We start from the raw sequence: 27,994 nt of genomic DNA, 5'->3' as shown, positions 1-27,994 counted from the left end.
GCTCTTGCCATGGCAACAATTCATTTCCTAGTTTAAGGAGACGAACAGCTTCTGAGTAGAATCCCGGAGTCTGTCTTTTGTAATCACTGTAATTCCGACGTGACAGGAACACTTCCCAGTCTGTCACAGCTACATCTGCTAACTTCAGTCAATAAATTAAAAACACACTGCACTGAAAGATGCACTGAACGTCTCAAAGAATCTCCAGAACCCTCTGTACGTAACGCTCAGTGTGCGTCGAGGTAAGCTCAAAAGCAGCGAACAATCCTCAAAACAATCCTCTTCCCCAGGCACCTCAAGCACATCAGTACCAGAGAAGAATGTCAGAAAGGGGTTTTACAAACGTTGCGTCAGAAATACGCGTTTTATTTAAGAGTCTTTGAAACGCAGCCTACATGTTTCCAGTTTTTTTCATTTCTGAGAGGATATTTGATTTTCTCAGATCCATTATTGAAAGGATGACAGAGACAGGCTGCCATTTCCCTCTACGCCGCTCAGCGTAGATATGTTAGAGGAATGAAAAAGCCAACAAGAGATTGTTCATCTGATTTTCCAAAAAACCTAGCTGAGATTTTGCGACACAGTCCAAATTTTAAAGACCAAATGGAATGATTCCTGAAATGATTCTATATAAAAACGAAGAAGAAGCCTTTATTATGGCCACACATTACAGCACAGTTTTCTTCGCATATCCCAGCTAAGGAACTAAGCGCAGAGGCAGCTATGATACAGCGTCCCTGGGGCAGATTGGGTTAAGGGCCTTGCTCAATTGTCCAACAGTAGGACCTCGATACTCCGATCAACAACCCAGAGCCTTAACCACTTAAACCACCACTGCCCCAACACAGCAAAATGGACGAAAAATTCAATTCAATTTTAGTCTTTACTTACAAAATAAAAAAAATTCTTTACCATCATTTCCATTCCTGCCATTTACAAACACACAGCATAATTCTAACGAAGCTTATATGTTGAAATTTAGAAGTTCTAGTTTGTATCGTAAACCTGCACGCTAACATCCACTGTTAAAAGGTCTCAAAATGGCTGTTAGACTATTCATAAGATAATAAACTGAGGTTATGGAAAAAGCACTTTTTTTCTCACTTCAGTTCAAATCAGATATGATGCAGTAATGTGACAAAGCCAAATGAGCGACTTGGGCCAATCCTACAGTGTGGTCCGACTTTTTTTCAGTTCCCCACTCACAATTTGCTCTATGATGGACCAATAAGGAAGAAAATTTCATTTAAATTTCATTTTATTTGTAGATTGCTCTTAACAATGGACATTGCCAAAGAGCAGCTTTCCAGCTTTCCCCAATGAGCAAGCCAGAGGCGACGACGTTGAGGAAAATCTCCCTGAGACGATATGAGGAGAAAATCATTCCTCCCAATAGAAGACACCAGATTGTATAACCATTTTATATATTTTTTTGGGTTTTATCTTCTCCTGTCATAAACAATCTGTCATTAAATACATATAAAGACATTACAGGAAAAAAAATAAAGCTTCTAAGAAAGTAGCATACATGGTAGGTGTGTCGGGTGAATGCAGACTCATAGCTAATACAGTCAGCTTGCTTTGCTAATGTCTAAACAAAGCTACAGCAGCATGTAAAAAGCAGTAGTGCGTAAACGGTGTATGTTTTCACACTGATTAATGCATTATTACATATAGGCCTTTGAATGCAGAATTTAAAACCCATCCATTTTGTAATTTATGTATTTATTTATTTTTTTTACCAGTATGCTAATGTTCCAGTCTGCTGGCAGAATGAAAATCGACTTATGGGATATTTTCAAGTCAGTATAAACAAGTTGCTGATTTTCTGGTCGAAACTCAGATATAAACTGTATGCTACTCAAAATACATTTTATTCGGTAACGTTTCAAGAAAGTAAAGATTTCTCATCTCATTAACTCTGCTTTTTTTTTTGGAGTTATGATAGGAAAGACACACTGTAGAGATTTTCTCAGATTTTTTGAGCAGTACTGAAATCTATTCAGCCATTTAACCCCTTTTTCAGCAGAACTGAAAGGAAATGGATTTAGGGGACATTTTCAACCAGTATAAAGAAATGAATGATGTTCAGGCTGTGAATCTGATATAAAATGAGTCTGTCGGCTTTCAGTGTGTTTTAGATGTGTTTGTCCTTCTGTTGGAGAACCTTCATCGGAATTTTACTGGTTGAAGATGAAGCTGCTTTTTAGATGAACAAGGACTTAGAGCATCTCAGAGAGCAGAAATGGGTTTGATACAAACATTTGTGTGGAGAAAAATTAACTGTTTTTCTACAAATATATTGCCCCTAGTAGGCTAAAAACAGAATTACTTATGAAACACTACAAATTCTTAAAGCTCTGAGTGTCTACTTTTCATATGTGCTTCATATTAACCACCACTGTGGAGTGAGACATGACAAAGACACTCAGTGCTGAACATGGACACAATCAAAACAGGACCAACTCCATTTTCTGGCCTCTGGTAACAGGAGTTAAGGAGAATTCTTTCTTACCCTGCCTGACTGCGAGTGTGGTGGTGTAGACCAGGAACAGCAGGATGTAGTTGAGAAAGCACTGGAACACGGGTGTGTTGGCATGGTAATCGGTGGCCAGGTACTTGCTGGTCAGTCCGATCCCGCAGATGAGCAGAGACAGGACCTGACCAAGTGCCAGCGTGAGGAGGAGCTCTCTGTGGACAAGAACAAACACACAACACGGTTATTACAGCACAAATGCACAGCACAGGACCTCGCTTATTGCGAAACCAACAGCATTCATGCACATTAAAATACTGTGGTTATGGAAGAGAGACAAAAGGAAGCTAAAGCCTGTGAGCAAAACAAATAAATAAGGCAAACAATTAAAATCTATCTATCTATCTATCTATCTATCTATCTATCTATCTATCTATCTATCTATCTATCTATCTATCTATCTATCTATCTATCTATCTATCTATCTATCTATCTATCTAGTCTCCAACAATTCTTTCTCATCTACAATTCTCTACTTTCCCTATATATTATAAATTATATAATTATTCATTGCACGGTTCATTTCTAATAATTTTTTTAGACTTTCGATTACATTTATATTCATTATGTATAATGGCAGCTGCGGTAAAAAGTGACTGATGACCCCTGTGAGAGACTCACAGTGTGTGTGTGTGTGTGTGCAAGCTCAGGTGAGTGAGTGTTGAAAGAGGACGAGAAAGGAGGAAGGCATGAGAAGGACTGAAGGACTGTCAAGGAAAAGAAACAAGTCACAGGGGAATGAGGCTCCTTGTCCTAAGCAAACACATGGTGAATACTAAAGCAGGCAAACACACACACACACACACACACACACACATATATATATATATATATATATATATATATATATATATATATATATATATATATATATATATATATATATATATATACACACACACACCTGGTGAATACTAAAGCAGACACCACTGCACTGCTCTAAGTTCAGAGGCTTGGGAGAATAAGTACACACACACACACACAATGGCTGGAGGGCACCACAGTAAAGAAAGAGTGTCTATATGTGATTGTTATTCGAATAGAAAGAGAAAATCCAGCCACCAGGTTTCAGTCAGAGCTAGAACGAGTCAATGAGCTAATGAAGAATTTGTCGATCTTAGTTTCAATTTTAATTCACCTTGTGAAGCCCCACTTCATTTTAGCCCTCACTTTAACACCTCTAGGATTAAGACTTTAACCTCTCATTAAAATCTTCAAAAAATTTCACCCCCTTCAGATTTGCTAAATGAAAAAATTAGTTGCCTCAGTGTTCATTTTCAGAAAATAATCTCTACTGAATTTTCTTTTTTTTTTTTAACTAAATCTCAGCTAAATCTACAACTGATCTCAGCTATGAGGTTAAAACACGACTTACTGAAATTCACTGACTTTATATATCATTTGTCATTTTGTTATTCATGGAGCAACAGGATGAAAGTAAAGTAAATTTACAATAAAATACTGTACTAAGGTTTAATTGGTTTAATCTGAAGGTTTAAAACTTTAATACAATGGCTTTAGCTTAACAATACAACTAAAATGTTCTGGTTGAAAAACCTGGTTGAAATTGTAATATAATATTCATACAGTAGTAGCACTAACAACTCTAGCAGTAGTAACAAGTGTAGTATTAGTGGTAGTAGTAGTAGTCAAAGTAATAATAATATTAACTATTGCAATATTAGCGTTCGTATTAGTTGTAGTAGCAATAGTACTAACAATTGTAGTACTGTGGTAGTAGTAACAATTGTACAAATATAAGTAACAAGTGAGTTATTATTAGTAGTACTAGCAGCAGTAGTAGTAGTACAAAAAGTAGTAATGATATTAACTATTTCAGTATTATAGAAATAGTAGCAATTTTTATATTAGTGCTAGTGCTACTAACAACCATAACGGTAGCAATAAGTGTAGTATTAGTGGCAGTAGTAGTAGTAGTAATAAAAGTAGAAATGATATTAACTATTTCAGTATTATAAAAGTAGTAACAATTTTTATATTAGTGCTAGTGCTACCGTGCTAACAACCGTAATGGTAGCAACAAGTTTAGTATTAGTATTAACAGCTTAGTATCAGTGGTAGTAGTAGTAGTTACAACTGTAATAGTAGTAACAAGTGTAGTATTATTATTGTTAGTAGTAGATGTATGTATAGTAATAATAATAGTAACAACTGTAGCATTGTAGTAGCGTTAGTAACAATTGTAAGATTAGTGGTAGTAGCAGAACTAACAATTGTAATAGAAGCAATGATTGTAGTATTAGCATTCGTGGTGGTACTAGTACAAATATTTGAATTACTATTAGTACTAATACTAATAGTAGCAGTACTAAGCATTGCAACAGTAGTAACAATTGTATTAATGATAGAAGAAGTGCTATTGTAATGTTAGTTGTAGTAGCAATACTCGTAGCAATAGTGTTAACAACTGTAGTAGTGTTAGTAGCAGTAGTAGCTTCAACTGTAATATTACTGGCACAAAAAACTGTAATACTTGCAGTATTAGTGATAGTAGAACTAGTAAAAGTAGTAATAACTGTAATATTAATATTAGTACTAGTAGTACCAATTAGTAGTAGCCGTAATAAAATTAACAACTGTATTATTAGTATTAGCAGAAGTACTAGCATCAATAGTATTAACAATTGTAGCATAGCAGTAGTAGTATTAATAGTAGTACAAGTGTAACAAGTAATAAGTGTATTATTAGTGGTAAAAGTAGTGATAAATGTAGTAATAATATTAACTATTGTAGTAGTAGTAGTAGTAGCACTAGTTCTACTATCAAATGCAACAGTAGCAACAATAGTAGTATTAGTATTAGCAGCAGGACTAGTATCAATGTTACCAACAATTATATTAGTGGTAAGATTAGCTGTAGTAGTAGCATCTGTAACAGTAGTAACAGGTGTATTATCAGTAGTAGTAGCAGTAGATGGATATGTATATTTAATTATAATATTAACTATTATAGTATTGTAGTAGCAAAAACTGTAGCATCAGTGTAGTAGTTGCACTAGCAACTGTAATAGAAGCAGCTATTGTAATACTAGTAGCACGACTAGTACAAATAGTAGTAACAGTTAACAGTAGTACTACTAATAGAAGTGGTAGTAGAAAAACTAATAATAAAATGAACTACTGTAATATTAGTATTAGTAGTGATAAAATTAATACTACTACTAGTAGTAGCAGTACTAGATGCAATAATGTAGTAAAACTAGTAGTATACACATAGCAGTAGTAGTGCTGTAGTCAAATTAGTAGCATTAGATTTAGCAGTATCTTTACAAAAGTAGTAATAGTGGTAAGAATTTTATTAGTAGTAGCAGTAGTAGTAGGTTTGATCAGTTAACTGAGAAATTTGTCTCTAAAGACTGAGTATTCACTACAGAGCCATTGTTCTGGTTTAGGATCAGCCCTGACAGCTGCCTCTCTGCTTCTGTGTCTTTTCCAATTTTATAAAAAGTGAGAGCTACAGCCGGCGTGTCTCCACAGCTCCCTCCGATATGATGACACATCCCGAAATAGCTAAGCTCAATGAGGTAAACTGGAAAAGCTAGACTCTGTGATAAGGATCCAGCTGAGCTCAACTTGGATAACCTGTACTGGCAACGACACATTTAATATTATTTATTTTACAGAAACCTCTGTCCAGAATTTTTTATTTTTTTCCCCCTGTAAGGTCAGTGTAACAGAGAGTGGCTACTTACCTGCACAAAAAAAAAAATAAATAAAAAAGCATCACCATTAAAATGTGTACTAATACAAGTGATTAAATTATTACTGTCAATAAAAATATTTCCAGCAAACAGGGGGAAGAATCGAAATATATTTAGACATCATTTCCAGCTGAAGCAGTAAACGATCCTTTACGCAGGAAGATAATCACACAAACGTCTTCTCACGCCGAATGCTAAAAGGCTCTTTGTGCTAACGTTAATCAGGCAAAAACACGCGCAGAGGCGATCACGGGCACTCACAGACATGTAGTAAAATCTTAACAAATTCCATGTAGCAGGTGGAAAAAGATGAAGGTTGTGCGAGTCCACGCCTGAGGCATCCATCCGCTCCAGCTGCAATTACCAGACACCATCCTGACACCTGACAGTTCAAACACTGCCACAGAACAGGTGTGACGACCTGGGAAAACCTGCACACGGTGAAATCTTGACATTTTCCAATACATTTGAAAAGCTGAAAACTTTCCGGAACTGAAACCTGTTTCCTCTCAACCAGAAGTAAAACTTGAACTTGAACTTTTTTTTAGAATTTATGCACACGGTGGGAAAAGTGAAAATGGAGAACATTATGCTTAAAGGTTCTTATACTGACACCAACACTGTGATTGTCGAAAAGCAGAAAAGCAGCTACTATATATTGACATATTGCTCTGTATTAAGTGCAATTAAGTTAAATAAAGAATGGAAAAACAGAGAAAAATACACTATAGTTTTATATATATAATAAATAATGCAAGTAACTAACTTTATTTATTTATTTTACACAGAACCTATTGCATATATTGTACTAACTGCACACACCAATCAATAATTATTATTATTATTTTTTTTAGATTTTATCTATATATTTTCTATCATTTGTATATATTTTTTATTTGCTATTACTGAGCATTCTATTTCTATTGTTTATTATAATTATTTCTTAAATTCTGTTTTAATTTTATTTTTATTCTCTCTTCTTTTTTATTCTACTTCTGATGAGACAGACAGTCGATAAGCATGTCTTCACACATCATCATGGCTTGGCTTCGCGAGCAAAGATTACGAAAGTTCCGGTCCACGTCGGAGGCATGCTTGCTGGCGACGGAAGAGTCCAATGCGAGACACACAGATGAGAGATGACAGTAGCCACAGGAGAACGTCTGGACTGAACTACGGCGTCCCGATTCTTCCTCTGTGTCCTCTTTTCCTCAAGACGATTCCTGTGTGCACTTTTGAAGGAGGAGACAGCTCAGTGGACGGTGCGTCGCCAGGTCTCTTGATCCGAGGCTTGTACAGTCCAGTCGCGATGGTCAATACAACAGGCATTGAGAGACGTCTTCTGAGAGTCTTTATATCTCTTCTCAATTTGATTTGGTTTTAAATCTATCTCTATTCATCTACATGTTCTTTATAGACTACAAACTAACAGGCTAATCAGAAGCTCCACCCATCCAGTCACAGTAGTACTCACTACACATTTAATACCATGTATGTATGTATTTATTTATTTATTTAGGAGTCATCGATAACGCTGCAGTCTCTGAAATGATCTTCATCTGATTTAATATAATCCTGAACTGCCAGCTAAGTAAACACTTCACCCATCTCTATTTATGGAAAAACAACATCAGTGACACGTAATCAATGAGCAGAAGCTTATGATGGAAAACGTGTAATCACTGCGATCATTATCCATATCTGTCTTCTCCTGAGATAAATGTCACTCATGGAATTTGATGAACAGGAGCCTCATCGTCAGGAGCCTGTTTACACTAATGGTGCTAGTTTTGTTCTGTTGGGTAAATATCCATTTATTTGATTAGCACAGAAACGCTAATACTTTGTCATTGTGTCTCTACAGGATCCGCAATGGGGTAGGGTTAATTGTGGAAACTTTAAGGCTGTTTTTAAACTATTTATAACCTGAGTCTATGCATTTATGTGAGAATTCACACTGTGACCAGCAACTTAAACCTAGCCTGATATTAGCCTAAAAGTCAGCAAGAAGTGCAAAACAAAATAACACCTGGAAACAAAATAACAAATCCAAAACCAAATCCAAAAACAGAAGGACGATGCAGACAAACCGGAAAAGGTAGGTAAAGTTTGCAAGTGGAATTCTTACCGCTGATTGGACGAGACATCTGCCACTCAAGATATACAAGAATATATTCTTGTCCATGTGTGGAGTTCTGCGTTCACTTTAAACCACTGTTTTTCAATAGTGCAACTTTAAACCTTTTAAAGAAAATAACAAACATATATTTATATATTTAAGAAAACAGAATTCATCCAGCGCTACTTTAAGGAAGGATGTTCATATGGCGTGATTTTGGATATACTGATAGCGTATCATGGCTTAAAGATTAGTTTGCGATCTCTAAAAACACACCTGAAAAACGCAGGAATGTTTGGAAGACCAAACTATTCCAGATTAAAGGATGTAAGGAGCGCTATAAGAGCAGAGCTGCGTTCATGCACACACCAATACACTGCCAAAGCCTGCTGGACTTCCTGTATATCCTGAGTGACAGTTGTCTCGTCCAATCAGCTGTAAGATTTCTGTTCGCAAACTCTACCTACTTTTTCCAGTTTGTCTAAAGTGTCTAACTCCACAAGACCTCTTAAAGTGTGTGCTGTGGTTTCTGGCACCAAGACTTTAGCAATTATAAGGTGAGGTCTTCATGGATTGGTCTGATTTATCTAACACATGACAGAGATGTGCGATTTGACTGAGATCTGGAGAATTTAGAGGCTAAGTCAACATGTACTTGTTGTATGTGTATTTGATGGTGTACAGAGGTCAGCATGGGCACCGGTCTGCAGTTACACAGCTCCCTATGCAGCAAACTGTGATGCAGTGTGTGTTCTGACACCTTTCTATCAGGGCCAGCGTAAAAATTTTCAGCAGTTGTTCTTTTGTGGGATCGGACCGGACGGGCTAGCCTTCTCTCTCCGTGAGCATCAGTGAGTCTTGGCTGTCCCTGACCCTGTTGCTGGTTCACTGGTTGATCTTCCTTTGGTAACTAACCCCTGCGTTCTGGGAACACCCAACAAGACCTGTTGCCTTGGAGCTGTTCTGACCCAGTCGTCTGGACGTAATCTGGGTCTTGTCAAAGTCTCTCAGTCCTGCTTCTAACACATCAACTTCAAGAGTCTTTGCAAACTGAAAACCAATGATGCTCACTTCACCTGTCAGTGGTTTTAATGTTATGGCTGATTGATGTATTTATTTCTAAGTTATATATATTTATATATATATGTATCTTTTGCACAGTATGTCAAAACATATCCTTAACATATCCTTTAATGTAAAGCATGTTACAGACAGAATAACCCACCATTGGTTTTTCCAAGCTGCCACAAAAATGATAATACATTTCCATTTATTTATTTGCATTTAGTTACTAAACAAAGAAAATCCAAAATTTGTCCATTACATTATTTAAGATTAATTGGAGCTATTGGTTTTCCAGCTCTCTGCTGATTTCAGCTGTAATTGAGTGCTGGGAAATTGGGTGATAACAGGATTACTCTGACGGAGCAGATATCATACAGCGTAAAAGCCATCTTTTTCTCCAAATATTGCAGAAGGCTTATTTGCTTATTCTCTCATGGGCACACGCAATTACAGGACTCTGCTGTCAGTGTTGCTGTGTGCCAGCAAAAAAAAAAAAAAAAATCATTTTTTTTTAAAGCAGCAGAAGTAATTACCTTCATTACATTAAACGGCTATAAAGCAGGGGGAAAAAACAATAGCGTGGGAATACAAAGAACTGAGAGTGGTCCATGTAATCATCTGTTGTTTAGCGGAGGAGTGAAAGTTCACAGCAGTAGCCATTGTTTCTTATAGAAACGCAGGAGATGTGTGGAGTGAGCGGTGACATTGATGGATCAGGCGGGATAAAACCCAGTCTTACATCAGATACTATTTACGCTGCTCTGGAAGGTACTTTAATCTGAATCTGTCTCTATCTGCCAGAATCACTGGCTGTTATACAGATGTTACATCAGAAACAAAGAAAAAAAAACACAAAACACAGCACAGGACGCCTGGATGTAAATAAGGGTGCGTGGGTATGCTGTGATACGAAACCTTGACACAATGCTATAATTTACCTGTATTTATGATGACTGATGATCGCAGGGGTTTCAGAGAAAATGGTGTTTTTGTATTCTTTTGCCTAACTAGTGGTCTAAGAGGAATCAGACTAGTGGTCTCACAGGAATCAGAGTGAGCGATATGAAAGAAATCTGACACTATACAACAATCAGAATGAGAGATATGACAAAAAATATGATACTGTACAACAATCAGAATGAGTGATATGACAAAATATATCACTACACAACAATCAGAATGAGAGATATGACAAAAAATATGATACTGTACAACAATCAGAATGAGTGATATGACAAAATATATCACTACACAACAATCAGAATGAGAGATATGACAAAAATATAAAACTGTACAATAATCAGAGTGAGCGATATGAAAGAAACTACACAACAAACAGGTAAGTGATATGACAAAGATACCACTACACAACAATCAGTGTGAGCGATATGACAAAAATATATCACTATACAACAATCGGAGTGAGCAATATGACAAAATATATCCCTACACAACAATCAGTGTGAGCGATATGAGAAAAATATCCCTACACAACAACCAGTGTGAGCGATATGAGAAAAATATATCACTACACAACAATCAGGGTGAGCGATATGACAAAAATATATCACTATACAACAATCGGAGTGAGCAATATGACAAAAAATATCCCTACACAACAACCAGTGTGAGCGATATGAGAAAAATATCCCTACACAACAACCAGTGTGAGCGATATGAGAAAAATATATCCCTACACAACAATCAGGGTGAGCGATATGACAAAAAATATGACACTATACTTTGTTCGTGAATTCAAAACATGTAACAAAATATTCACACCAGCGCCGGAACCTGCAACCTGCTGCAGTGATGTGTTCAAACTCACTAGACTTCTAATCATGTACACCTGTTCCCATCACACACACACACACACACACACACACTATAAACAGACACCACAAATAACACCACAAAATGAGGAGTATGGTTCAGTGAGTCATTTTCCTGATGTGCCAATCCTTTCTAATGCTTTTGTAATCATGTTTTTTTACTTTGCACTCGTTCTCTGCTGTCTGTTCGTTCATCTTTGTAGTTTGACATTTTTGTTTGCCGCAGCCGTATCTGCTTCTGCTGTCTGACAAATCTTTCCATTGAGGCCTTTATCATTAGAAAATAATATTTTAAAGGTATTTTATTGCCCATTAAACCCTAGACAGGTGTATAATACTATAATTTATCTTATAGTTATATACTGGGATCCAAAACATATGAACTAGCATGCTAGCTGTTTATCTCCAAGTCAAACCAGCTAGCTAGCTCACTTCACAGAAAACTCACCGAATTTAAAGTTAAGGCTAAAGTTGTTGTTTTTTTACCCATCTAGCTAAGAAAATATCCCATGTGCTATTATAAGCTTGTTAGCAATCTTGATCATCATTTCTGCCTGTTAAATCTGCTCTGTCTTTTACTCTTAAACAACTGAGATGTCAGATTCAAGACTTATTAGGATATAAAACATATTAACTAGCATGCTAGCTGTTTATCTCCAAGTCAAACGAGCTAGCTCACTTCGCAGAAAATTCACACAGACAAAACTAAGAGCTAACATTAAAAAGGTTTTATTTACTTTTTTTGTTGTATCAAAATATCTAAAGGTTTTTTTTTTTTACTTAGCTAGCTAAGAAAAATCCCTCATGCTATGATAAGCTTGTTAGCAATCCTGATAAACATTTCTGCCTGTTAAATCTGCTGTATCTTTTACTCTCAGCAAACTAAGATGTCAGATTCAAGACATATTTGGATACAAAACATAGTATCTAGCATGCTAGATGCTTATCTCCAAGCCAAACTAGCTAGCTCACTTTACAGAAAACTCACCTAGTTAAAGGTTTTTTTTTTTTTAACCCATCGTTTCCGCCTGTTAAATCGACTGTGGCTTTTACCCTCAAAGTCAGATTCAAGAGATCATGGTACCTAGCATGCTAGCTGTTTACCTCCAAGCCAAACTAGCTAGCTCACGTCACAGAAAATGCATACAGCAAAAGCTAGCTAACATTAAAACGTTTTTTTTTTTTTTTTTAATCAATATACATAGTTAGGCTTGTTAGCAATTCAGTTGTTAAATCCACGCTGTCATTTACTCTCAAACAACTTAGACGTCAGAATCAAGACATATTAGGATACAAAACATACTTAGCATGCTAGCTGTTTATCTCCAAGCCAAACTAGCTAGCTTACTTTTAAAAAAAGAAGATTCACCCAGTAAAAACTAAAAAACTAAAATAACCATAAAAAAATAACCATTAAAAAGTTTTTATTTACCTAAAGTTGAGGCTAAAGTTGTTTTTTTTACTTAGCTATCTAAGAAACATCCCTCAAGCTATGATAAGCTTGCTAGCCATCCTGCTAATCATTTCTGCCTATTACATCTGCTCTGTCTTCTACTCTCAAACCCTTAGATGTCAGAATCTAGACACTGTCACCCAAATGAGGATGATATATTAGGACATATTAGGATACAAAATATATTACCTAGCATGCTAACTGTTTACCTCAAAGCCAAACTAGCCAGCTCGCTTCACAGAAAAAGTTAGCTAGCCAACATTGACAAAAATTTTTTTAATGAATATAAGTAGCTAGCTATCTGAGATTAAGATAACTAATAAAGGAGTCAATCTGTCCTCATCTATGGAAGCACTGTGGGTAAAAATATGAAGATTATCGTGTCTTAGCCAGTCTTAGGGGCTTTACAAATGTTCAAGGATGTGCTGTTGCATTTCTCACTCTGACATTAAAGTGTGAATAAAGTATTTAGTATTTTCAGGCAATAGCATGTTTCTTTTTTCCCCCAGAAGTGCTGTTTAGCCAGATTAAATATTGATGCTCTGTACATATCTGATGTTTTCTCCACATCCAGGAACGGTCTAAAGCTGCCTGCGCGATCCTGTTGTACAACACCAGCAGAGAGGTGAAAACATTTGCATTTAGATGAAAACCAATTTGCTTTCTGCTCAAGCAATTACAGTTCAAATGAAATATGTAGGCATTTTTTTTGCTTTTATGTGCCTGTGCCATGATGCCCAGGGGGGTCCTACCTGGATAAATGTTGAAATAAATTTGGATTACAGCTCCTGTAAAGTCTTATTACGGAAAAAGAAATGATTGAGAGAGACAACCTTTAACACGCATTTAAAACTTTTACGCTTTTTATAGTTTCCTTCTCACTATTCGATTCAATTTTATTTATATAGCGCTTTTATCAATGGGCATTGTCTCAAAGCAGCTTTACAGAAGTATAGAAACATAGAATAAAAATTATAAAGTTACTATTTATCCCTAATATTCATCCCTAATAAGCAAGCCTGTGGTGACGGTGGTGAGGAAAAAACCTTGAAGCTCAGAAGGGAACCTCATCCTCATTTGGGTGACACTGGACAGTAAAATAATGTATTCATAATGTCCTTTCTACAACAGCAACCAGGAGCTCTTGAGGAACTACTAGGTCAGTGTAGTTTCTGAGTTCATTTTAGACTTAACACTAATTCCTTCCTGCCGAAAGCTGACTGATTCAAAGACTGCGTGATCGTCTCTGAGCGATCTCGTAGCTCAGGCTGTAAAATGAACGGTTAATTGAAGGTTAATATTAATGCACTCATTGTAGTATGTTATTGTTTCTATAGCAACAGCGCCTGCACAGGAACCTGTACAGAAGACACTTTACATAAACTTAAACTAATAATAAATAATAAAAAATGTATTTTAGTATGCATAGTAAAAACTATAATAGTTGTTGACGTGTTTTTTGTAACAATCATCGTTTATCAATGGGGGAAAGTCCTCAGGATAGAGGAAACTTCCTGTTCCTCTACCTGTTTCTTGGTAAAAAATGACAAGCTGAGAGAGAGAGAGAGAGAGAGAGAGAGAGAGATTTTACTTCTAATCGTATTCTTTATAAAATTTCAGTTATATATACATAGATACATAAAGTAGAAAATGCTAATTTAATTTTAGAGTTTATATAATTTGGATAAATTATCACTCTATATCTTTCTGCAATGCATATTTAATTAGTATCAAATCAATTATATTGTTTTTCTTTTCTTTCATTTGCTATTCTTGTTGGTCTATTAATTTGCTATGGCAACACTGTTAAAACATTCATGAGAATAAAACACACTTTCAGCTTTAAGTCAGAGAACTGGGGGAGAGCGGGGGAGAGAGAGAGAGAAAGGGAGAGAGGAAGAGAGAGAGAGAGGCTGGTGAGGGAATAACTGTTTAATGCAGCTATAACCTAAATGGTAACTAAGTCGTCTCTTAAACATTCCACAACATTAAATCTAACTATAAGCTGTTACATTACATTAAATACATTAAAGGTTGTAATCGTTGTTAAATCACTGTAGTACACACAGAATAACACACTCCAGACCGAGCCGTTATACGAAAATAATGTCTCTGAAACTAAGACGAATAAATCAGAATAAACCGAGAGGCCGACTGTGTTATTTTTAAACACGTCTTAAACCAGAAAATGAATTAGAAGACTTTTATATAATGAGTTGGAATTAATTTCAGTGTGTGTTCACCGTTAACCTTTTTAACAAGGCCGTTGAGTCAGACTCGGCTCCGAGTAAAGGACAGGGCTTTGTATTTCTGGAGCTTAATGTTTTATTTCGGTGTAATTTTAGAAACATTTTTTTGGGTCCGACTCAAAAACCCGTGCATAAAGTGTCAGTAGAGAGTGTTTTACCCAGGCGGTGTTTACAATAATGAACAACTGAAATCTGAAAAATCTGACTAAGCGATAGCTAGGTTGTGTGTGTCGTGTGTCGTACATCATCGCAACACCTTGGTATTTAACCAAAACCCTCTTCCATTCACGTGTGTGGATCATGAGCACAGCTCTCAGAGAAAGTCATTACACATGTGTTTTCACTAGGAGGAGTTTACAAGAAGAATCACGGGATTGAAATCTCACCAATTCAAGTTCCTTCCACACAAATAAAAATAAATAAGTGGAAAAAAAAGATAACAATAAAAAAAATACATAAACAATATCTACACAAATAATTTTCAGCCACAAGAAGCACAAAAAAACAGACAATCTAAGAAGCATTTCTTTTAAGAATTTCTATTGTATTTTTAATTTTTCCATTTTATGCCATTTTAATGTCTAATCCTTCTTTTTTACTATTATTATTATTATTATTATTATTATTATAATCATCATTATTATAGTCGCTCTATCTATTCCCGTTTATTTTATACTGTCTATATTTGCATGATTTATTCTAATTAATTCCGTTAATGAACTGTTATTTCCCTCCTCTAAAGCATATTATGTTACATCTCTATATGGTATAAAGATATTATATTAATATTTTATTAAAATATGTCCAAAACCACTTTTCTAAGACATTGTGGAATGATTACAAACTGACCAGAAGTGTTAAATATTTTCATTTCCATTTTAAATATTTATATAAAAATATAAATAATAAAAAATATTAAATGATAATAGGTTTGTTTATTAATAGTAACTTGTATTTAAAAACTGTATTCTAAATACCTTACAATAAGCCTGACTTGAATGACCTCAGAAACAAAGAAAGAATGAAAATTATGAAATTTGTTTTGTTTTGTTTTCTTTCTTTATTTTCAACAAATTCAATGCCACTTTCAACTGAACCAAGCAGGACAAATCTATCAAGGCCAATTCTTCAAGCAGCACATTCCTGCACTAATCTACTCCAACAGTCCTTCTATCTTTGAGAAAGTAAATTACAAAGTCTACACAGCTTAATTACGAAGCTGATTTAGGCTCCTGGGATGAGACAGATATCGGTGGGGAAAAAAGTTCCACAAGACTCCCTCTCGTCCCAAACTGTTTGTTTCCTGACCAGTCTAGAAGCCGACAACAAAGATGATTTTCCCCTGAATGACTCCAGATGGATAAAGATCAGCGGGGTGACCTACAGGACTGAGGATTTAGGGATAAGGGATAATTTAAGGGATATTGGGATCAGGTATTCAGCATGACACCAGCCTTTAAAACAAGGATGGAGAGATTTGGAGAAATTAAGGGGCGTGGCCATGTGAGTGGCATGATGGTATCAGCTGGTCAGTTTGACAAGATTAAAAAAATAAAAGCAAACTATAAGAATTTCAGCATGTAGAGCTATAAATATTCATAAACGAATATGAATAATCATATCTAACTTTATATTTACAATTTACTTACAATATTAACAATTACAGTGATAGAAGAACTAAAATAAACAGTGATAAAACAAATGTTCAGCACTATGTAGATCTGACTTCTTTGAGATGAGAGCAGTGGGGCATAGCCTCCTACAGCCTGGCGTCCACATACGTGGACATCACATTTTTGGTTGTGTGCACCATAACACTTAATTCTTTGTAACTGGAACCTGTTGTACACAAAAGAAGTGGCTTCATGTTCAAAGATAATATCTGGTTATTATATTTATTGGCTCCTCCTAACCCCAAATTGGTAGAAGAAATCTAAAATGCAAGCTCAGGTCTTAGGAGGTTAAAGCTAACATTATTATTTTTTCCTTAATATACCTAATTAAAGTCGAGGCTAAGTGGATCTAGCTAAGAAAAATGCCTCATGCTATTATAAGCTTGCTGGCTAATCATTTTTGCCTGTTAAATCTCGCTCTGTCTTTTTCTCTCAAACAACTTAGATGTCAGATTCATGACTTATTGTTATACAAAACATATTACCTAGCATGCTAGCTGTTTATCTCAAAGCCAAACTAGCCAGCTCACTTCATAGACAATTCAAACAGCAAAAGCTAGCTAGCTAACAACATTTAACAACATTTTTTAAGTAATATAACTAGCTAGCTATCTGAGATTAAGAGAAATAATAAAGGAATCAATCTGTCATCATCTGTGGAAGCACTGTGTGTAGAAAATAGGAAGATTATCAGGCTTTGCAAATGTTCAAGGACGTGCTGTTGCATTTAAACAATAGTGTGAATAAAGTATTTAGTATTTTCAGGCAATAGCATTTTTTCACCAGTGTAAAGTCATGCACTATAGTCTGTAGAGTGTGAATGGGTGTGTGTGTGTGGGTGTGTGTGTATGTGTGTGTATCCCCTATAATGTGTTTGTCTCCCACCTTGTGCTCCGGGTCCCAAGTGCTACAGAAAATGAATGGATGGATGATATTTTAATTAAAATTCATTTTAATTATTGGAAGTTGATTACAAAGCCCCACCCCTTTAAGAGTTCTGAGAGACATCGTGAACATGAAGATACTTTTTTCAATGCAAAAACTCACTTAGAAAATGGATTTATAGATGATATTCATCTTTATTACTATTTTAATTACTGGCAGTTGATTAAAAAGCCCCGCCCCTTTAAGAGATCTGAAAGATATTGTCCAGTGAACATGAAGACATTTATCGGCCGAAGGAGCCGACAGAATCCGGGCTTCATTTCGATCCTATGAGCGCTGTGTTAGGGGAGATTTTCACACAGGCTGCCCCATCCACCGAAGAGATATTTGATTATTCTTTTAGCAAGAAATATTGAATTTTAAATTAAATGAATAATACAGACAGATTTATTATAGAAACTTTTCATTTCCACATTTTGATGACATATTAGAGAAGATCGTGCTTTCGCTTCTGCAGATCTTTAGAGAGCTGAATCCACTCACACAATTCCAAAATCCTGGACACAGCATGGCGAGTGATGGAGGGAATACAAAAGAAGGTGTGTTAATGAGGTTGTGTATCACAAATAGAGTGATTTGTGTGTGCTGCAGTGATTTGTATGTGCTGCACAAACATGAGGGAACTCCTGCGTGCATGTAGGAGTAAGCCTGCAACACATGTCTGCTCTAGATCCCTTCGTATGGTGCCAGGAGATGCCAGGTGCCCTACCAGGTGCCCTCGCCGGCCAGGTTTGGCAGCACACACACAAACACACGCAGTCACACAGCGCAAACAATACTTCTACATGGAAGTAGGTCACGTCCCAACGGAGCTTGTGGGCTTACTCCATTCTCATTGGCACAGATAAACGATATTTGAAAACAAAAGTCGTATAAAAGCGGTTGTCATGAAGCACGGATTATGTTTCCGAGAGTGACTTGGCTTGGTGTCGCACAGACGGAGCTGTTAAACCCAGTCCCACTGCGACCATGGCACCAGCACCACCTGGACCTGACGCGCTTCCACTACAACACATAATCACCTAGATTAACACCCACTAATGCATCGTCTAGCCTCGGTCTCATCTGAGATAATCACACACGTACAAACACAGACAGTCGGAAGACTTTTTTTTTTTTTTTTGTTCTTCCATATCTTATACATTGAATAGCCGCTAAGCTGTTTCTCTCAGATTAGATCTGTTCTCCTTCATTATTCATACATCCTCGCTCTCATTATATCCCTCTTAATGCATTCATTATTGTGCAACGAAAAGTGCTAGGATAGTTTAAAAAGGAACAGACACGAAAGCACTTCAGAAATGTGTAAGAGATGGCATCGTTGTGTCTGAAAAGACTAGCACATCCACAGCGTTGCACAGTAATGCAAGAAATTATTAGAGACTTGTTCAATCTAGATTTAAATACAGACTCAGCAGGACGGTGGTGAAGCGGGTATCGTTGGCGCCACACAGCTCCACAGAATTTACATTTCATTTACGGCATTTGGCAGACACCCTGATCCAGAGCGACTTACATTTGATCTCATTTTATAAAACTGAGGTTTAAGGGCTTTGCTCAGGGGCCCACACAGGCCTGGGATTCAAACTCACAACCTTCCGATAAGTAGTACAACACCTTAACCACTAAGCTACCACTTTCCACGCAGGAACGCAAATATCTGAGTTGTCCAAATATCTGAGAAGGTTTTCGTCTGGGTTCTAAGGTTTGGTTCCTGATCTCAGAAGCATGCATGTAGGAGAAGTGGCTATGCTAAACTTCCCCTAGTTGTCAATAAGTGTCTGTATATGTGAGTGTGTGTGGTGCCCTGTGACAGACTGGTGTCCCATCCATGGTGTATTTCCATTTGATCCCAGGGTATTCTCTGAACACCTAAAGAAAGGTTACTAAAGATGAATGAATTAATAAATAGATGTATGACAAAACTATTTGATGCAACATAAGTGAAACAACTTTAAAAACAAAAGTCAGTATATTTGAAATTCCTGCTCTTGCGCCCACATTCCTTAGGACATTCCTGTTCCTCTACTAAGTGGATCAGTCTCCCTGTGGGGTCGCCGAAAGCCAGAGCGTTCGCAACTCTACTGTCCGCCTCACACGGTGCAGCGCTTCATTTCACTAATTCACCGAGGGATTAGGAGAACACAAAGTGAATTTACACACAGGGGGAGAAAAGCCTCTTTAATCTGCGCTCTGTCCGGCCCTGATCTGTTCAAAACATCAGTGCGGCCCAAGCCTAGCGTAAAATCCTCTCTCACAGCAATATGAGGGGATTTTAAAGGCAGGCTTGGGAACCATGAAGAAAGGCTCGGAGCGTATTAGAAATGCCACACAGAAAATGGTACAGTCAGGAGAGCCTGGTTAAAAGCAGTTGCAGAATGCAGCTAGGGTTTTATTTCTGTTGCACTATTCTCAGCAATCCACCCATCTATCCATACATTTTGTGTGCCGCTTATACCACACAGGATCTCAAGGGGCCTGGAGACTATTCAAGAGGAAACGGACAACAAGGATGGGGTGCCAATACATCACAGGGTGACTCAAGGCCAATATACAGTTCAATTAAAGCACAAAAAGAGCTGCAGAGTCTTTTGAAAGCTGTAGCTCATATTAACATGGTCATCCTGGCTGGTTCTTATAACTTACTTTAAATCCTTTTTCCCCCCCAGAGGCCAGAAAATGGAGTTTCTTCCTGTCGTGTCCATGTTCAGCATTGAGTATCTTGGTCATGTCACACTCCACAATGGTGCTTAATATGAAGCTCATATGAAAGTAGACACTCAGAGCTTTAAGAATTTGTAGTGTTTCATAAGTATTTGTGTTTTTAGCCTACTTGGGGCAATATATTTGCAGAAAAGTTTAAAAAATAACCAAAACGGTTCGTTTTTTCCACACAAATGTTTGTATATTCAAAGTAAATGTTGATATCAAACCCATTTCTGCTCTCTGAGATGTTCTCCAAGTGTTTGTTCATCTAACAGGCAGCTCAAATGTGATCTTTAACCAGTAAAATTCTGTGGAAGGTTCTCCAACAGAGGGAAAAACACACGTCTAAAACACACTGAAAGCTGACAGACTCGCTTAATATCAGACTCACAGCCTGAACATCATTCATTTCTTTACACTGATTGAAAATGTCCCATAAGTCCATGTCAGTACTGGTTAAAAAAACAAAAAGGGTTAATACACATTAAACAACGATGCTGCTGAATTCACACAGTTCTGATTGGTCAGAAAGTATTGATTTGTTTTCTATAATAACAGCTCTGGCAGTTGTTCCAGCTGCAAATCACACAGTATATCTATATAATGTAGTCCATCAATGCATTTAAAATGTTCTGTTGTTCTACAGTACAATCTATAAGCGTATAATCAATGATATCACTGAAGCTACCGTGTAGTTGTTTTATCTTAAAAGTATTTTTTTTGCTGAGGTAGGACTTTTGTATACTATCTAATCAACTCAGCTGGATCTGCAGGAAGCTCTGCATTTTTTTAATACTCAATGAGGGAAAATGAGGGAACTTCTGCTACACCCTAAGAGATAACAGGAACACATTTCGCAGATGTTCCACAAGATTAAATATAACTTTCACCCCATTTGTGGCATGGCTCCAGTGGCAACAAGCACCATGAGGTCAAATTTGTGTTGGTTTCTGTTTTAGTTTTCTCTCTCCACCCTCTGTTTCATTTGACCATTTACTTCCTGATTACTTTGTCCATTTGTTGGTCATATCATACTAAACATTAAGACACTAAACATGTTTCTTTCTTTGCTTCCTAATTCAGTGTTTTGTCTGGTCTTGTTTTTGACTGCTGTGTTTTATGGACACGAGTTCTGTCTATCAAATAATTTTAAAAAGGACAACATACAGTAGAACCTTGGGATACGAGTTCTTAAGACGAAAATGTGTATTGCGAAACAAATTTTCCCATTAGAAATAACGTGAATGCAGATAATCCGTTCCAGCCGCCCAAAAATACTACCAATATTCCCAATATGAAGCGTATGTAAACTGTATGGCTGCTTACAAAGAACTGACCCAAGCGAAGCATTCCATGCCAAGGGTCCTCACAGGAAGTCGTGCCACCAAGCTTGGGCTAAAAATAGAACAGATCACCCACACCACCAATCTGTCAACAAAAAAAATCTAGCTTTTGAGCACATGCCGAAGGCATCGCTGGTATCGTGGGTAGACTCTTTCAAAACAGCTTTGACTGACTGAAAAATATAATAAAATTTGTAAACTCGCTTCGCTTGGCTTTCCACTGACGCAAACAAGTTTTGAATGGCTCCCGGATGTATGCACAACGTTCGTATACTAAAAATGCTTCGCATGCCAATGCAAAATTCAAGCAAAATTTCGATTCTTAAGGCAAAAATTTGTAATAGAGGGCATCCATATGCTGAGATTCCACTGTATAATTAAACATAAATAATCCTTAGGACATGCTGTTATTGGAAAATAGTCATCTCCGGGTGGTAACAGTAGCTCCGCTAGCATCCACTACCACTGATTATTTTCCTTTAACAGCACACCCTAGGCTTTTTATTCCTTACACATAAATGTGTCAGCAGAGTTCTTAATGATATGCCATTAAGCACCTCGCATTATATTTCCACTGGCACGCAGTAATTACCTTTGTGAAGGCTTTGACAGTGTAAGATGTTAATTGGTCTTAAAAGTGCATCGTCCTACAGAGAGCTTTACTTGCTCAGGACCTTGATCAAATATTCAGCAGTGTGTTGAGCTTAGACACGTATCAGGCTCTCGAGCATTGCACAGAATTAATGGTCATTTCCATTAGGAAATCCCTGACACACTCTCCCCCAGCACATACACTCATACCTGCAAAACAACACAACCTTCTTCCATATGAATGTCAGCAAACTGCGACACTCCTGTGAAGAGCCACACTGCTTGTGCATAACTCAGCTTCATTTAACACAGACAAGAAATAAATGAATTCGTCATTTGCATCCTAACAGCAAAGCGGGACACGTCCTCCCTGCAGGGCAATGATTCAGCCACAGCAATGCTCTAATACCTGGTACTCAGCTTCACTCACTCTATACTGATAGTACACCAGTCCCCTAGACGTTTAGTACTTCTCTTTAACTAATACACTACTCTTCTAGACTGTTTACTCAGATCTGTTGTACTAATGCAGTAGACTAGGACAGCAAGCCTAGCCTTTTATAGTAACTTAGTACACCACTTGATCTAGTATAGTACATTAGTACAGTAATACTTCTGTCAGTTATACTAATTTCGTAAGTAATTTCGTAATCACTAAGTCCAGGACAAAAATATTCTGGTCCTCAAGTCCATTATACCGATTAACTACTAAGTGTAGTATAACAGTACATTAGTACTCTGCTATGCGAAGTCACTACAACACTAAGCACTCTATGTATGCTAGTCCACTAGTCCATTATACTAATGAACTATAGTCCAGTACAGAGCTAATCCAGTGGTGTCCAATCTTATCCAGAAAGAGCCAGTGTGTATGCAGGTTTTCCCTCCAGAACCAACACCTGAGTCTATTCTAAGCCAAGATCAACTGATTAAACCAGTGTGGCTCCTGCTTGACTGGTATGAAAACCTGCACCCACACCAGTCCTTTGCGGATGAGATTGGACATCCCTGGTTTGGTCAGTTATAGCAAAAACTACAACACTATGTCTAGTACAGTAGCACTTCAGTCTGTTATAGGAACTGACTATACCAATAAGTCTAGTACAGTAGTACCCAAATCCTCTAATCTCCACCAAATAATTACAACACTAGGTCCAGCACAGAAGTAATCTAGTCCTCTAGCAGTTATACTAATTAACTACAACAGTAATTACTTTAACACCAAGTAGTCTAGCCCTCTAGTCAGTAACACTAATTCACTACAACACTAAGTACTATAACTTTATGTACTCTAGTCCTCTATTTTGTTAAACCAAAAATCTCCAACATTAAGTCCAGAACAGAAGTACTCTAGTCCTCTATTCAGTTATACTAATTAACTACAATGCTAAGTGTAGTATAGTAATACAGTAATACTTCTCTTATATGTCTTATAGTGATACATCTCTTATACTAGTTCAGTACACCATTAAATTTATTACACTAGTGCTCTAGACCTCTAGTCTGTGATGCTAATTCACTACACCACTAAGACGAGTCCAGTATAGTAGTACTCCAGTCTGTTATACTAATCTAGCACACCACTAGGTCTGGTACAGTACTAATCTAATACTCTTGTCCTTTACTTTGATTCAGTGTACCATTAGGTCTAGCACACCAGTACAGCACTGGTCAAGTAAGCTGCACTAATCTAGTACACCACTCATTATCTTAAATCTGTTGTAATAATCTCGTACACCAGTACGTCTAGTATAGTAGTACTCAAGTTGCTGAGTCCTCTAGTGTCTTTTGCGAATCTATTACAAGACTAACTGTAGTCCTCTAGAGCTCTAGTCTGCTTTATGATTCCAAAACTGTCTATCCAATCAGGTCACAAGGCCACTAAATTCATCACGTCTTTCGTCGGTCGCTGTAATCCTACAGACAAAGGCAATACAATCTGAAGACAAACGTTAACTTGTAATAACCTTATCAGCATGACAGGTAAAGGAAAGACCTTCTGTGAAGAAAAGACTGGATAGAACAAAGACAAAGCAAAATGGATGTCTTTTTCGAAAGCACAACAATGCAGCCGTTCGCTTCATCAGACTTAATTAATGATTTGCTGCCTTGTGCAATAGGAAGCACAAAGGATTCGGTTTCTAGTCGAGGCAGTGCAGCGCGACTGACAGCGTGGACACATGCTGAGAGACAAGCACATAAAACTTTCATCAAGGATGTGTGTGTGCGATTGAGCGCTAAAAAACATGACTTATATGTTTTAAGAGATGAAAAAAAAGAGGAATATAACTTCCTCATGAATGCCATTACATCCTTGACTTTAATGAAGCAAGGCCCAAGCAGATGAGTTTCACAAGTGGAGCAACACAAGTTTGCGTCGGTTCCTTAGAAGGGATCATATCTTTAAAGCACCCCCAGGCTTTCAGTGATGATTTTTTAATTTGGTTTTATTCTCTGGTTTCCAGTTCTGTTGCCCTGCAGGCTGCATCAATACACTTTAAAGTGAATTAAAGAAAAATTTCAATCTGCAACTTGGTGCAGTGTGGACTGTATGGATGGATGTAATAAATGCTACATTCATAGTGGAGCCCTGGAGAGGCTCCAAAATGATTGGAATGGCAAGGCTCTTTTGGGATTGAGATCAAAAGCTGAATATTAAATGAAAGATCAGAATTTCAGCTTTCACTTACTGTTATTTGCATCTGTATGTGTTAAGCCCACCCATTTTATAAAGTGGTCATAAATATTGGAACATGTCACTGACAGGTTGCCCTTTTTCTAATAGAATAGCTCTGCATGTCAACTCTTACTTTGGGATTCACATATATTTGTTGTTAAATAGGATAAACCAACATGAAGACCAGAGAGCTGTCTATGGAAGAAAAACAAGCCATTTTGTAGCTGAGAAAAATGAAGAAAAATAAACAATCAGAGCCACTGCACAAGCACAGGTCATAGCCAATACAACAATTTGGAACATCCTGAAAAAGAAAGAAAACTGTGCAGTATTAACAGCAAGACCTCAGACAAGTCAGGCATGAAAAACGACAGCAGTTGATGACAGAAACATTGACAGAGCTGTTAAAAAACAGTCAGGGATATCACCAGAAACCTCCACAGTGCAAGACTGAAGGTCTCACAATCCATCGTTTAAAGAAGCAGAAATATAGAGGCCATACCACAAGATGCAACTACTGTACTCATCAGCAATAAGAATCTGAAGGCCAGATTAATAAAAGAAATTCAGCGATAAGCCACAAATGTTTTGCAACCAAAATGAACCTCTACCAAAGTGATAAAAATACCTCAAAGAAAGAAAGGATCTGCTTATGGTCTAAATAAAAAGGTTCCTCTGTGAGACATGGTGGTGGTAGTATCAGAGCTTGGGCTTGAGTGGCTGCTACAGGAACATTCTCACTAATCATTCTTGATGATGGAACTCATGATGGTGGCAACAGAATGAATTCAGAAGTCTACAGAAACATTGACTATTTACATCACATTGTCACCATTTCTAATGAGATAAAGTGAATGAGGGGTCCAGAGGTCTTCTAATGCTGCTCTCTTGACTCACTGTTGACTTGTGGTAAGATGTAATCAACTTTTATGCTGAAAAACCTCTCTCGCCAAAGGCAACGGTGATAGGAAGAGTGAGGAGCAGATGAAGTTCCCATACAGATCTAGAAGGTTCACCTTGTAGATGTAATCCAACATGAGTCTTAGAGAGGTAGATGTATGATTAGGAGATAGATGGGCAGTAGCCACAACCAAATGTTCTGAACATTTACAGAGACATGTTCTTTGTAAGGAGAGGGGAACTTGCATTATATGGAGGTCCCTAGGTAAAATAAATGCATGGGAATCTACTGAAAGATTATGGTGTGGTGTACAAATCAAATCAAACCTCAGTGAGCAAACAAACTGTCCATCGACTATTTATATCACATTGTCACCTTAAATAAATTTCTAATGAGCTAAAGCAAATGCTGCCACTATGTTCTTCATGTTCAAAGGTCTTCTAGTGTTGCATTTAGTTAAAATTAGTGCCAGTGCTGAGAGTCTCTCTTGGTTCATTGTTCACTTGAGGTTAGATTTAATCAGCTTTTACATTGAAAAACTTCTCTCACCAGCGGCAACGGTGATAGGAAGAGTGAGGAGCAGATGAAGGGCAGTGCTCAAGTTTCCATCCAGATCTAGAAGGTTCTACTTGTAAATGTAATCCAGCGTGAGTCTCTAGAGAGATAGATGTATAATGAGGAGGTGGATGGGCAGTGGCCTTGACCTCCACAACCAAATCATCTGAACATGATCCATGTGGGTAGTGGTGGCTGAGTGGTGTAGGCTCTTGGTTGCAGAGCAGAAGGTCATGGGTTTCACTCTTTCGCAAGACCCTTAACCATCCCTACTCCAAGTGCGCTGACCCCAGCTTACAACAAACAAATGCTCCTGTTCCATGTTAGGCTCTCTCCAAGGTTTCGCAGTTGTCTTCCACTCTGTACCACTTGTGTCATATTTTCTTCTGAGAACAGAAAACTATACCGGACTATAAAAATCCTCCTGCTTAGAGATTCCAATGGCCTTAGATATCAACCTAAAATGGCAGAAAAAAATTTTTTTCTGGAGTATACTGTGTGTCTGATCTCTGGCCTCATATCTTCTTTACCGCTCAGCAGGAACTGATTTGATGTCTTGCAATATCCAGAGCTATCCATCGGCTGCATGAGTTTGTCAGGAAGCAAATCCACTTTTTCTGAAATGAAACCAAATATTCTCACACTCCCTTTCAAGTTTTCCTTTTAGGTGCTCCATGAGGAACATTCCTAAGCTCTGAAGTATTTTGTTCACATGTTTAATCTGATACTGATATTCTTGCACCTGATTATCACAAACAGCACAAATCCCCAGGTCATTCTGTACGGTTTCTTGCTATGGACATTGCGTTTGAGGCTTCCTTCTCCACAGCAAACATCTGAAGGATGGACAGGACTTCCACAATCTCTGGCAGCTGGTAATGTACCACCTTCACACCTTTATTCTATCAATCCAAGCCTCCCATCTTGTCATTGGCACAGCAAGATGGCTCACATGTTGCTTTAGCACTATTCCTTCTTTTCCAGTTCAAGATGTTCTTCAAGATGTTCTTTTCCAGTTTCTCCAAAAGGCTTTCATACAGACCTTTCCCCAGATGTGTCCTGGACACTAATAAATCCATAAAAACATGCCCCTGAGTGTTTGTGGCATCACTTGAGGGGCATAAACGAGTCTTCACCTGAGATAGCGTCCAAGTTGCTGCACATTACTTTCATTTTACTTTTAATTTCTGATTATTTAAATGATCATGCCTCAGGAGCCATCAGAGAATTTGGGGGCTCTAGGCAATTGCCTGCCCTGTAACTACACCTCTGTTTATCCTTAGCATCATAATTCTACATTATGGCTACAGATTCTTTAATTACACTCCATGCTTGTATGCGGATTCACTACCGAGACATAAACAGACGCATTGCAATTACCTTAAAGGGCATTACTATGAATAATAGTGCAGTAACAAGGATATAAAGGGTCAGTGCATTGAATTTACCGTTAATCAGTTGCCATTCAGCAGGACGGAAGATTACGGTAAACGAATTCGAAACGGATTCAAATCAGGATTCAATTTCTGTAAATGAGAGCTGCATGATACAGTGTTAATTAATATTACAGTACAGATAACACAGAAGGCTGGAACTTCAAGCTGATAATGAATGATTATTAGGATGT

General features: G+C 37.4%; 1 protein-coding gene across 1 annotated transcript in view; it reads right to left on the bottom strand.

The window, feature by feature from the left end:
- The window catches only part of slc35f1 (solute carrier family 35 member F1), a 142,016-nt gene that overhangs the window by 71,932 nt on the left and 42,090 nt on the right, over positions 1 to 27,994 (bottom strand). The window contains exon 2 of the mRNA XM_058379758.1: positions 2,516 to 2,691. Within this exon, the coding sequence (XP_058235741.1) occupies positions 2,516 to 2,691 (176 nt within the window). The remainder of the gene's footprint in view (positions 1 to 2,515; positions 2,692 to 27,994) is intronic.

This window comes from Hemibagrus wyckioides, linkage group LG25 (genome assembly GCF_019097595.1).
Source record: "Hemibagrus wyckioides isolate EC202008001 linkage group LG25, SWU_Hwy_1.0, whole genome shotgun sequence".
Classification (NCBI taxonomy): domain Eukaryota; kingdom Metazoa; phylum Chordata; class Actinopteri; order Siluriformes; family Bagridae; genus Hemibagrus; species Hemibagrus wyckioides.
This window is presented reverse-complemented; position numbering and strand designations above follow the sequence as displayed.